This window comes from Poecilia latipinna, unplaced genomic scaffold, assembly GCF_001443285.1.
Source record: "Poecilia latipinna isolate Pla-1442-1.1 unplaced genomic scaffold, P_latipinna-1.0 Scaffold1582, whole genome shotgun sequence".
Taxonomy (NCBI): Eukaryota; Metazoa; Chordata; class Actinopteri; order Cyprinodontiformes; family Poeciliidae; genus Poecilia; species Poecilia latipinna.
Window position 1 is genome coordinate 68372 of NW_015114198.1, and position 11890 is coordinate 80261.

An 11890-nucleotide genomic window follows, 5' to 3' on the forward strand; every position below is an offset into this window, starting at 1 on the left:
GGTAATGTCATGGCTCCTGAGTGTATACACAGCTTTGACGTAAAGAAGATTTCCAAGTACTGTACATTGTTTGCATAAAACCTAGCTGAACAACAGTATTTTAAGGGTGTTGCCCTTCTGCTTCAGCCTTTTGAATCACCTTACATATTTTGTGGAAATGCCATTGAAAAACGAGGACAACATGTTTTACAGCATATGCTCCCTCAGTCTCTAATCCATTAAGACCCAGAAAGTGTGAACAAAAGAGTTTATTTTTAAAACTGCCTTATAGTGTCGCTAGTGACTGTCACAAGAAACTCCTAGCTAAATATGTCTGAGTGATAAAATAGTGAAATCTTTCAGAGGTATAAAAGTTGCCCAGCTCCTGCTTTTACAGGAAGATGCAGCTACATGAATTTCAATGGATTCCAACAGTGAGAAAAGTTCAGCTCATTATTCCAGTTGGCTTAAAAATGTTCTCTATTTAAGGAAACCCATCGAAGTCCACACACAGAACGTCTAATCTCAAAGACCCTTAACACTTGAACCCAGACTCTTCCTTCCTTCAAGACTGGATGTTTAAGAGAAAAACAGACCAAAGTGACTCTAAAATCTCAATTGATTTTCTAGGGAAGAAAAGATAGAAAGTTGCTGAAAACACAATTGATTAATTTAGCGGACTGGGGTAGAACGATGTTGAGAAAGGTGAGCCAAAGTTACTTTGAATTACAAATTATTGCTTAAGTAAAGGCGAAGACAAAAAGAAGGAGAAAAAATTTACAATGAGGACGAAGAAGAGCGGAAAAAAAACCTTTTGATTACAATCAGTTGTTGCTTCACTGAACATCTTTTGTGTCTTTTGCGCAATGCACCACCTATCCAACGCATGAGGACAAACATGTTTTTCATCAATCTCTGTTTTCATACAGCTTTTGTCAAATGAAAGTCAGTAGTCAATAGAACGGATGACATTAGGGGCGGAGCTAAACATCTGAAGTCAGACTATTAAACTCTGACACTTTGTGATGAGACCATAGAGACTCTGAAAATGGCTCTCCAAAAACTTGCTGCGTCCATTGTGTTGACCATTCTCATTTGCAATGGTAAGAAATATTTTTTACAAACTTGCCCTCTTCATATTTTGCTTTTTATTTACTCTTCTTATAATTATTATCTGACTCAACACAGTTCTGGGAGAAAAACAGTTATTTTCTATCTACAGAAAATAACTCTAGATTATTTTGGCCACTATGACCAAATTCTTACTGTTCTAGCATTTAAATAATTGTACAATATATTCACTTTATTGAATATGAACTTTGATTTGCAAGTTGTTGTTTTTTTGTTTTTTTTACCAGTCTTTCCTTTGGCACAATGCCAGTACTTGTATAATCCTCAGCTTTGAAAGTGGTGTAGGAATGCACATGACTAATAAACTTTCATTATTCATTTTGGAGGACATTTGTCAAAATTTAATTAAATCTTTTTTACCGTTATTCTCAAAGGAAATCTGAGCCCAACTATATAATCAGTAGAAGTGATGAATTCTGTATATTTTAGTATTCAATGCCAGGTAAATACAAATCCAGGGTCAGTATTGCCAATTCTGACACTTTTTATTTAAGTTTGATGTACTATCAAACATAAAGGATAGGAAAAATAACTCAAAACATATTGTGAGTAATGTCACGTCGCTCAAGTTATAGACGGTTGTTTCTTAAATTAATAAAGTCATCTTTGGTCTTTGTTTCAGGTTGTCAGGCACAACAGCAGCCAAGTAAGTTTCAAAGATTAACTCTACATGTTTTACAAGTTTCCTTCTTTTGTTTTCAGATTAGAGCGTATTAACATCACCTTTTAAGACAATGATGTTCTTTCTTAGGATTACTTGAGAAGTAGGTGTGCAACGTTAAAATCAGAACTCTGTCAAACTTGTGCGTCATTTAGCAGTGATTCCAATGTATACAGCCATTTGAACGATCTAATAAAATTTGCATTTCATTTTAGTTTTAAATTTATATGACCATTTTAAATTCTATAGTTTTTCAAATTTTTGTACAGAACAATTTTTGAAGTGCACTTGGTTTGGGCTTGGTATAAATTTGGCTTAAATATTGACATTCTGAAATCTGTCCTGTGCTGAACTGGTCATTAATTAAGGAGGGTATACTTTCTATTTACCTCGGCTGTAAGTGGTGAAACTATACACAATATAATTTTTTGTTACATTATATATCAACATTAATGAGATTTATTATTGTTTCTTGTTTTCCGTAACAGGGTGTGGTAATGTAGCTATAAAAACCCGGATTGTTGGGGGCCAGGATGCATCTCCGGGCCGCTGGCCCTGGCAGGTCAGCATACAGGGAGATAATGGTCACTTCTGTGGGGGATCCCTGATCACCGACCAGTGGGTGTTGACCGCGGCTCACTGCATTAGAGGGTGAGATTTATGTCTCATTGGGCATGGTTACAACCATTTGATCATATTTGGATTTACTTCCACATTTTTTTTCTGGTAGCAGTTAAAGCTAGAATACGTAACTGTTACAAAAATAAGTTTACATATTTGTTAAAACTATCTCCATGTCGTGACAATATGAGATAATGTGTGAAAAGACAGAGCTCCTCCCCCTTCTCCCTGAAGAAATGCACCGCTTGCAGTTGAAAACATCCAATCAGAGCCAGAAGGCGGGCCTTAGCGCTGTCAATCACACCTGTATACGCCAACAGCAGAGAAACAACTTACAGTACCAAGAAAATTGTTTATCCACTCACCAGCAGCCATGCTAACTAGCCATAGCATTCAGACAGCCTCCATGAACCAGCTGCAGCATAGCAGATAGAAACGGGGAGGGTGTGAGCAGCACGTAAACAAGGTGATTGTTTAGCAGCACTAATACCCTTCTCCTGGCTCTGATTGGTTGTTTATGACAGAGCAGTGTATTTGTTCAGGCAAATACACTGAACAAGATCCATAAGGAGAAGGCAGAGAGTTTGATTTTTTCACAGATTGTCTCATATTATACTGTCACAACATTGTGATAGTTTTAACAAATATGTGATAAAAGAAAAACATTTTCATAAATGTTACAGACCGCTGTTTTAGACAAAACATTTATATCCCCAATTACAATCCCTATGCTGAAGCATGATGGTGCAAGCTTCAAAGGATGGGGATGTTTTTCTGTTGCGACTAGTCCATACAGATAGTGTGATGACATTTTGATCTGTCTTATCATATAAATTTTAAATATCTAATGGTCGATGATTTGATTAGCCATTCAGTAGTTTAGTAGTCTTTACCAAATGCTTTTTTACTCAAGTAATTTCTTAGATTGCTACTCTCTACTTTTCCTTGAGTAAAACCGTTAAAATAGTGATACTCTTCTCACTTCTGATTCCTAGGGTGAAGGTGACAATCACTAAATGCTGATTTTACAACTCATTCCTTGTTACTTTTGTCTATTATAGTGACATCCTCATGTCTAAAGTTCATTTGGGTGCCTACAATTTATCGGACCCCAACCCCAATGAAGTGACTCGGGGGATTGTGCAAGCCTTCGTGCATCCCGATTACAACTCTCAGACTTACAACAATGACATCGCTCTGCTGAAGCTGTCGACTCGCGTCAATTTCACAGACTACATTCAGCCGGTGTGCCTAGCTTCACATAACAGCACCTTTCTTGAGGGTACCAACAGCTGGGTCACTGGTTTTGGTAGCCTTGGTAAGTTACAGATCATTCATTTAGCTCAAACGGTCGTGTTTTCTGAAGTCCCACATAACAAAAATGCTGAAATTGTTCTTCCATTAGGCAATGGGACCTACCCTGACATCCTGCAGCAGGTTGAAGTACCGATCATAGGAAATAACAAGTGCTCATGCTACAATCAAGGCGTTGTGCAAGAGGTCACAGAGAACATGATGTGTGCTGGCCTTGATGAGGGAGGAAAGGACTCGTGTCAGGTGACTAAGTTTTTTTTGTGTGTGTGTGTGTGTGTGTGTGATTTGTCATGTACCTGGATCTTCTCAACTCTGTAAAACATACAGTGGTATGATGTCCGTCCATTTTCTGTATACTCAATTTGCTCAAGGGACAAGACATGGGGCATGAGATGTTGGCAAAGGCGGGGCAGGTTTTTAGTATTTATTGAGTGATAGCGACTCACATGTGACACAGGGGCGGGTGGAGGAACCTGACCATTTTACAGAACATCTGTCTCATAATGTACTTTACGGTGGGTGGCCCTGAAGTGCAAACTACTACAGCAATCCGTCAAACACAACTACAAAATTAAAAACAACATATTGAACAACAGTGACATTAACTAAGCAGAATAACCAATTAAGAAAACAACATTAACGAAATGGAAGAGATCCCAGCAGGAAACCTGGGCCATCGCTGACTGGATGAGACTGCTTTTCACTTTAGAACCATTAAATCATTCTGGCATTCACTCCCTCTGTTTAGATGGGCAGGAAGACAGACAAAGCTCACCACTGACAAAAAGAACGAAGCCAAGCTTTGTATTATGTCCCGACTCAAAAATATACTTTGATAGCTGTGTCAAAGTTTCATATTTTCAACAAACGCGCCAAACCAAGAATAACTTCTGATTGTTAAGCCAAAAGTGGTGACGTCCTATCAGCAACAATATCTAGCTCTTCTATCTTAATTTGTAGATGTGCTCAGTTAATTTTGTGTTTTTGAATAAGTTGTGTTTAGTGAACTGTTGAAATGAGAAAGGGTCACCATATTACTGTTATGATATGGGAACAGTTTTAACAAACATGTTAAAAAAAACATTTTTGTAGAAGTTACATACTGGGAGTCCAGGTGATACACCACCAATTTATAAGGATTTCTTTTAGCTCAACTTTTTTTTGTCATATAAAGAATCAGGCCAAGCAGATTTTACACAATGTAAATTCTATCGTGCTTAAGAAAAAACAAATCTCAACTCTTACTCGCACAAAAAAATAATTCAAGCAGAAGTAAAATTCAAATCTCTTCTGCTTCCCCTCACAGGGAGACTCAGGAGGACCGCTGGTGATGTACAACAGTCTTGCGTGGGTCCAAGGTGGGGTGGTGAGTTTTGGTTATGGCTGCGCTGTTCCAATGAAACCCGGAGTCTACGCTCGAGTGTCCAACTATCAGAAGTGGATCAACGACACAGTCACTGGCATGAAACCGAGCTTTGCTGATTTCATCTCCGACGGGTTTGATTTTGACTCGTTGTTCACCTGCTCTACCTACATGCCTCCCACCACCACTGATGGCAGCCTCTTTGGCAGTGGTGAAAACCTGAGTCACTTCACTCACCTCGTGGCTCTCTCTGCACTTGCGCTCATTCTCCATGCCTTTGTCGGCAGCGTTGGAATGTAAATGTTGCAAAAACAAAAAAAGAAAAAGAAAAAGCGGTAACACTTTATTTGAAGGGGGGTGAATAAGACTGTCATGACAATTTCATTAACATGACATAACATGTTAATGAAATTTATATCATTACTGATATAAATTTGTTATAAAAGTATTACTGATTGCACTTTAAAAATTAGGTAACTATGTTATTAAAGGTAAAGTTTAAACAGTAATGATTTCTTAGTTAATGTCAAGTTGTCTTAAAGGCATTTTGAATAATGTCAACTTTGTATTAGAAGTGTCATAATTTACCGAATGACGCTTTATGACAACAGTCATAAATCTTCATGAAGGCTTATTCATGTTCATGACAGGTGTTATGTCATGTTTACTACAGTGTCATGTCAGTCTTATTCACCCCCCTTCAAATAAAGTGTTACCGAAAAAGCTCCCTTCTTCTTATGGTGCACCTCTGTAGCTGGATTCACCTAAGCTAGTTGCAATTAATTTTGCTTAGTTGAAAAAAATGTTAACACAAAGATGTTTAAGCAGAATCTCAACTTTACTATTAAAATCATCATCTGTATTCAATCCAAATTAAACATAGTTAATCCTGTACTGGTATATGGTTAAGTGTTATGATTACATGGGCAGATTTGCACTGATTTGTCACTGGCTGATGTACTTTCAAACCCTTTACAGGTTTGTTTATACAGTCCTTTGATTTGCATGCATTTATCACTAAAAATAAACATCCTTGGCAAATTATAATGATTTTTTGTGTATTCTGCAATTTTTCTTCTCATGAAAACTAAATCAAACGAATAACTTTCAGTCGTAAACATTACTTGAGTCATTATTTGAGTAAAAGTCCTGATCGTGCTGGTCAAATATTAGTCCAACAAACAAAGCTGTGTCCAAATATTAATCAAGTTAAAGTATTGGAATGAGTGCTTTCAAAGATAATTAAATACTGAAAGTACAAAGTCTCAAGAACCGTACTCAAATAAATAAATGTACTTCCAAACCGCCCAGCTCTCTCTCCTTATATCACATATCTGGAGCACTGAAGGGAGGGAAAATAAAATAAAAAGCAGTTAAAAGGTGGTGGAAGGTAGGGATGTTAATAGCTAAAACCGATTAAGAATATAGGAATGGTCCATTATCTTGTTAGGCAAAGAGATTAAAAAAAAGGGATTTTATTCTGAAAAGTATATCAGTTATCTTCCGTACATCATTTCTGAAAGGAACTGAAAGTACATCAATTTCAAAGTATCAAAAAGCATATCTTCTTTCTGATGAGTTTCCTACAAGTCTCATTGTGTACCAACATGCTCAAGAATGTGGAGATTATAATGGGCTTCTACTCTGAAAAAGAGAATGGAGGTACAACTTAAACAAAATGGAGTCAATTTGTTAAAATTTAATTAAATTGCAACTATTTATGTTTGCTTAACTTGACACCTTAATAAACTGAATACATTTACTTGGATAAACTTAATTTAATTTCTTAGAAGAAATTATCTAAATTTTCTTTTAAAGTTGGATCGCCTGATTTCATCACCGTCTACTGTAGATTCATTCTGGTTTTTAGTAAACTTTGTCATTACTGTATGGTTTGGCTCATGCACAAAACAAGGTGGGTCCAAACTGCAACGGGTCTGCAGAGGAGGTCATCAAAGGCTGACCTTCATGACGTAGGGTCAGGAAAAGGGTGGCTAAAAATTGCTGCAGACGCCACACATCCTGGACACAAACTGTTTTGGCTCTTACTCTCAACAATATTTCCAAAAACAAGCCACGATCGATACAACACTTTTTGAGCTACATTTGAACAACCAGTTCTACAGGGCTCTAGGTGCAACCTTCCTCATCCTTTCATGCTTCCCAGGAATCTTGAAAAGCAAACCCAATGAACTGTATAACAGTTCAACGACTCCATAATCCATCAAGATACAGATGTAAAAATATACAAAAACAGCTGCTTTTTTTCATAATGACTTTGTAAATAGTAAGCTAAAATTAATGTGGCATTATCAGCAACAACTTAAACCTTTAGTTCTAAAGTAAAACAAGTAGTCATGAAAAGCACCAAAGGAAATCCAAACTCATTTTTAATAGTACAATGACAATTTCCTGAACTACAGTGTCAAAGACAAATTTAAGATGGAAAACTGTTGATTTCATCAGAAAAGAAGATCCATATGTTGATAATTAAACCAGTGTCAGTAGTCTGCTGTTTGGGGCATACAATGTATGTTAGAAAAATGCTAAGAAAAAAAAGCTACAGCAATTACCAAAACGAAGCAATTATTTGAAGCAATTGCCAATAATTTACCTGAGAAGAACTATAAAGCCATTGGCAGACAAATTAAATTTGACATTTTACAGTGAAAATCAAAGATAGTTCATTTTCAAACAAAAAGGCCTTCTGTTAACTTCAACTCAGGCTAAGCCAGGTTTCAGAAAGCTTGCAAAATATCAAGAGACACACATTGGTGACACAACTAGCATTAGCATAGTTAGCTCAAATAGACTGAAACAGCTTCTCATCTTGTTGCCACAACAGGACAGTCTAGTTCCTCATTGGGCAGCATGCCCAGTGACAGATTTCCAGTTCAGTTTGTTTATTTTGGTTTTGTTTTTGGCTACAGGTGGCTTCCTTCCAAAACATCCAATCTTTAGGTACATTATTGCCAACTACTGAGCGCTACAGTATCTAAACTACATTCTTTTGTATATTTACACAAGGGAGATTATAAGGTAACACAGAGGAGCTCTACACTGACAAGCTCTCTACCACCTTACAAACAATAATCAATAGAGAAATTAAAACCTTATGGCAAAATTAAAAGAACGAAAGGAAATTCTTCAATTCTTCCGTCTTCAATCCCTTTTTGTCAACACTGAAGACATGAAGTGTCATTCTTGTTGTGTTGTTTATTAACACCCACTGTTGATCAGCCTCTAGTTTTCAACTGCCATGTTCTAACCTACCCATCATTCCCCAGGCTACCGTTACTATAGTAACTCTGAATATTCCAAGTACATAACAGAAATGATCAAAACGCAAATGAAAATCAAACACCTGAGGATCATGACAGCATGGACTGGTACTGTAAGGAGGATTAGCATTTGCACGAAGACAATGAAACTCGAATGTATAACCTGTTTCTAAGAGAGGGAAGAAAATGCACCGCGACCGGAGAGGAGTTTGAAAATGGCTTTCCCAAAGCTGACTGGGTTTGTCCTGCTGACCCTTCTGCTGTACAGTGGTAAGAAATAAGATTTTGTTTTAAATATTTCTTTCCGTACATTAAAATTTGTCTCATTGTGTCAAACTTGAATTTAGCAATACTTAGACAAAGGTATTTGACCATGTATTTCTATTTTTAAAATAAAAATCTATCTACAAAACATATCTAGTTAAATTATCTTAAGTCAGCCTTGAACAGTGGAATAGTGGTGGTCAGTTTCAACACGTATCACTAAATGTATGTTTTTTTTGTCCTAATTTTGAGATGAAGCATTCCTCTGTTCTGTGTTTCAGGTTGTCAGTCACAACCGTTTGGTAAGCATCTATGGCCAGTTTGAGAAGTTGTGCAAGTTTTCAAAGTTTTTTTCCCTCTTCTGCAAATGGAGAGATAAGTTATACTAATGTCACATATTTTAATACCAGAAGGTATCCCTTCCAAAGGCCAGTGTCACCAGACCTGTGTGCAAATTGGAGCTCAGTCAAAGCCGCCATAATTTCTGCCTCCTTTATAACGGCAGCCAAAGAGAAGAATCAACATAAAACACGTTTCAACACCCATGCATTTTTACCTGTTTTGTTTCATTTATTAGTGTAAGTAACAATGCCAGACGTAAATGAACATAGGAAATAAATAGCATTTAAAAAGAAAAATAAAACCCATAGAAATCAGCAAAGCACACATATCTTAAAGGTAAAAATTGTTCTACATAGACATGGAAAGTAAAATGAATATCTTATGACAGAACTTGTTGCATCTGTCCTTCCTTACTTATTTTTTCTTCCTCGTTGTCAGAATGTGGCCGTCTGGCGACCAACACTCGAATTATTGGGGGTTTAGATGCAAATCTTGGGACGTGGCCGTGGCAGGCAAGTTTGCATCAGAATGGTTTCTCTTTCTGTGGAGGATCGCTGATCAACAATCAATGGGTCCTGACCGCTGCACACTGTGTAACATGGTGAGAGGTTGACAAAGCATGTCCAATTTTTTCTTTATCCCTCCCACCACTGTCCTAAACGTTGTGGTCATTTGGACCCCAGGTACTTTTTACTGTGTGCGCGGTCCAGTGGGGTCGCACTGAACTGCGCTATACAAATAAACTTGATTGATTTGACCATGTGTTGTCTGGGTAGAAATCACACGAAGCAGCAATAAAAAAACAAACTTCTCTTAATAGGAACATGATTTTACTGACGGAAGGTGAGAGGCGTTCAACACTTGATAACTAATGTTGCCAATTTGCAACTGTTGTAGCCAAGTTGTTTGTGACGCATGTTCCATTCAAAGATTATATTGGGACAACTTGTAAACTACACATGGTTCATTTTTAGTATAATTATTAAGCCATATTTGAAATACAGAAAGAGGGTACAATTTTATTTCAAAGCCTCGTTTCAGCAATACGGGCATAAATTCCTGGACTATTTGTTCAGTTACTATGACAAAGATCTAGTCACTAAGTTTACCGTCAGGTCAAAAGTTCAAATTAATGATTGTACTTTTGTTTCTAAGGTATGACCTTTTCATCACAGAAGTCCAACTGGGTATTGTAGAACTGGATGTTACTAGCCCCCATCGGGTGAACGTAAAACTTGCTCAAATCATCTGCCATCCTGAGTACGACTCTCGGACATTTAACAATGACATTTGTCTTCTGAGGCTTTCAAAGCCTGTCAAGTTCACCAAGTACATCCAACCAATCTGCTTACCTTCTGAAACCAGCGATTTCCATGACGGGGATAAGGCCTGGGTTACTGGTTTTGGTGTGACTGGTAAGAAACGCACGACTGGTAAGATACAGAATATTTACTTAATTTTTCCTTCTTAATTCTACACGAATGCTCTTAATTTTTCTTTTAAAAAAAAAACACAGCAACCGGATCATCATCCAACAAATTGAAGGAGGTAGATGTACCAATTGTTGGAAGAAAGAGGTGTACATGCTATTATAAAAGGTCTGCCTTAATCACAGACAACATGATATGTGCTGGATATTTTAGGGGAGGAAAGGACGCATGTCAGGTAACTATATTTTTCCTTTTTCTTTTTTATTTTTTTTTTAAACACCCACTATCCAGCAGCATGTCACTCAAAAACGTTGTCTTGAGTGTCAAGGTGAGGCCCAACAAATTTACTTTCACGAGTGGAGTATTACGCCTTTTGCCATGACACTCCATTTGATTTACAAAACCTTTAGAAATTTCTTAGCGATTATTTCAAATGTAGTGGACACAGATGAAAAAGACAGGTAGAGAAAATGTTTAAAAGGAAATGAGATCGGACTAGATAAGAGAAATGAGCAAAAAGACAACACAAGTCAACACCACTGAAGTCTACCTCAATCTGCAGAAAGGGAGAAAAAGTAGAAAAAAAAGACCACAACAGCCAACATCTGCACATATAACAACAGTTGTAGTATCACTGGAAAGTCCAAGATACATGATAATACAAGATAGATATAGTGGCAGCCGCAACCCGAGAGAGTATCTGACAAACACCTAAATCTAAACACGTGTATGTGATGTGTCAGGTAACCATCACTGTGCGTTTGTTGTTTTAGATGGGTAAAGCATCAAGAAAATCTACTGCTCAAACAAATACAATATTATGTTTATAATGTAATGTTTGACATCAAGTTTTAGTATTTAAATACTTTTTTTATAAGGTTTCTCTGCTGAAAAATGTTTCCCTGGAAAATTCCTTAAAATAATTTTTACATGCTCTACTGCTTGTTTCTCACTAGGGAGACTCCGGGGGCCCACTAATGATAAAAAAGGGCGGCAACTGGATCCAGGCTGGGATTGTGAGCATGGGTGAAGGCTGTGCCCTCCCACTGACACCTGGAGTCTACACTAGAGTGTCCAACTATGAGAGTTGGATCAAAGACATGGTCACTGGCACGAAACCGCGCTTCCTCACCTTCACTCCCTCTGGCAGTGACAAGGATTCAAGTTACTTCTGTAACCTCGATGGTTTGGTTGACGAGAAAGCTTTGGCTGGTGGTGAAAACCTGAGTCCTTTCAATCACTCATTGGCGTTCTCCATTCTCACAACATGTCTCCATGTATTTTTTGGCAAAGAATACATTTAAATATACAGTGACTTCCTGAGTGCTCAAATATGTGGTCCTACCTATATGCCTCCCACCACTGATGACAGGATTTTTGGCAGTGGTGAAAACCCAAGTCTTTCCAATCATTCTTTGGTTAGAGCAGAGGTTCCCAAACTGTGGGGCGCGCCCCCTAGGGGGGGCCCCTTGTCATTGCAGGGGGGGCGCGGGAAGCCGTCTGG

At 37.7% G+C, this 11890-nt stretch overlaps 1 protein-coding gene across 1 annotated transcript; it reads left to right on the plus strand.

Moving 5' to 3' along the window:
• The first annotated feature begins 995 nt into the window (after positions 1–995).
• Positions 996–11718, plus strand: LOC106963796 (transmembrane protease serine 9-like). The gene is made up of 12 exons (XM_015058892.1): positions 996–1082; positions 1733–1756; positions 2260–2422; positions 3454–3710; positions 3798–3949; positions 5013–5280; positions 8525–8620; positions 8896–8916; positions 9395–9557; positions 10112–10389; positions 10473–10621; positions 11343–11718. Exons 1-12 carry the CDS (start codon positions 1028–1030, stop codon positions 11688–11690), a joined length of 1974 nt encoding a protein of 657 aa, XP_014914378.1. The 5' UTR covers positions 996–1027; the 3' UTR covers positions 11691–11718.
• Positions 11719–11890: the final 172 nt, after the last annotated feature.

What these genes read in the sequence shown, in the direction of transcription:
- LOC106963796 (XM_015058892.1), top strand. Translation starts at nt 1,028, where the DNA reads ATGGCTCTCCAAAAACTTGCTGCGTCCATTGTGTTGACCATTCTCATT. An exon ending in TCAGGCACAACAGCAGCCAA is followed by an intron (nt 1,757 to 2,259) that starts GTAAGTTTCAAA and finishes TTTCCGTAACAG; the next exon opens with GGTGTGGTAATGTAGCTATA. An exon ending in GCGGCTCACTGCATTAGAGG is followed by an intron (nt 2,423 to 3,453) that starts GTGAGATTTATG and finishes TGTCTATTATAG; the next exon opens with TGACATCCTCATGTCTAAAG.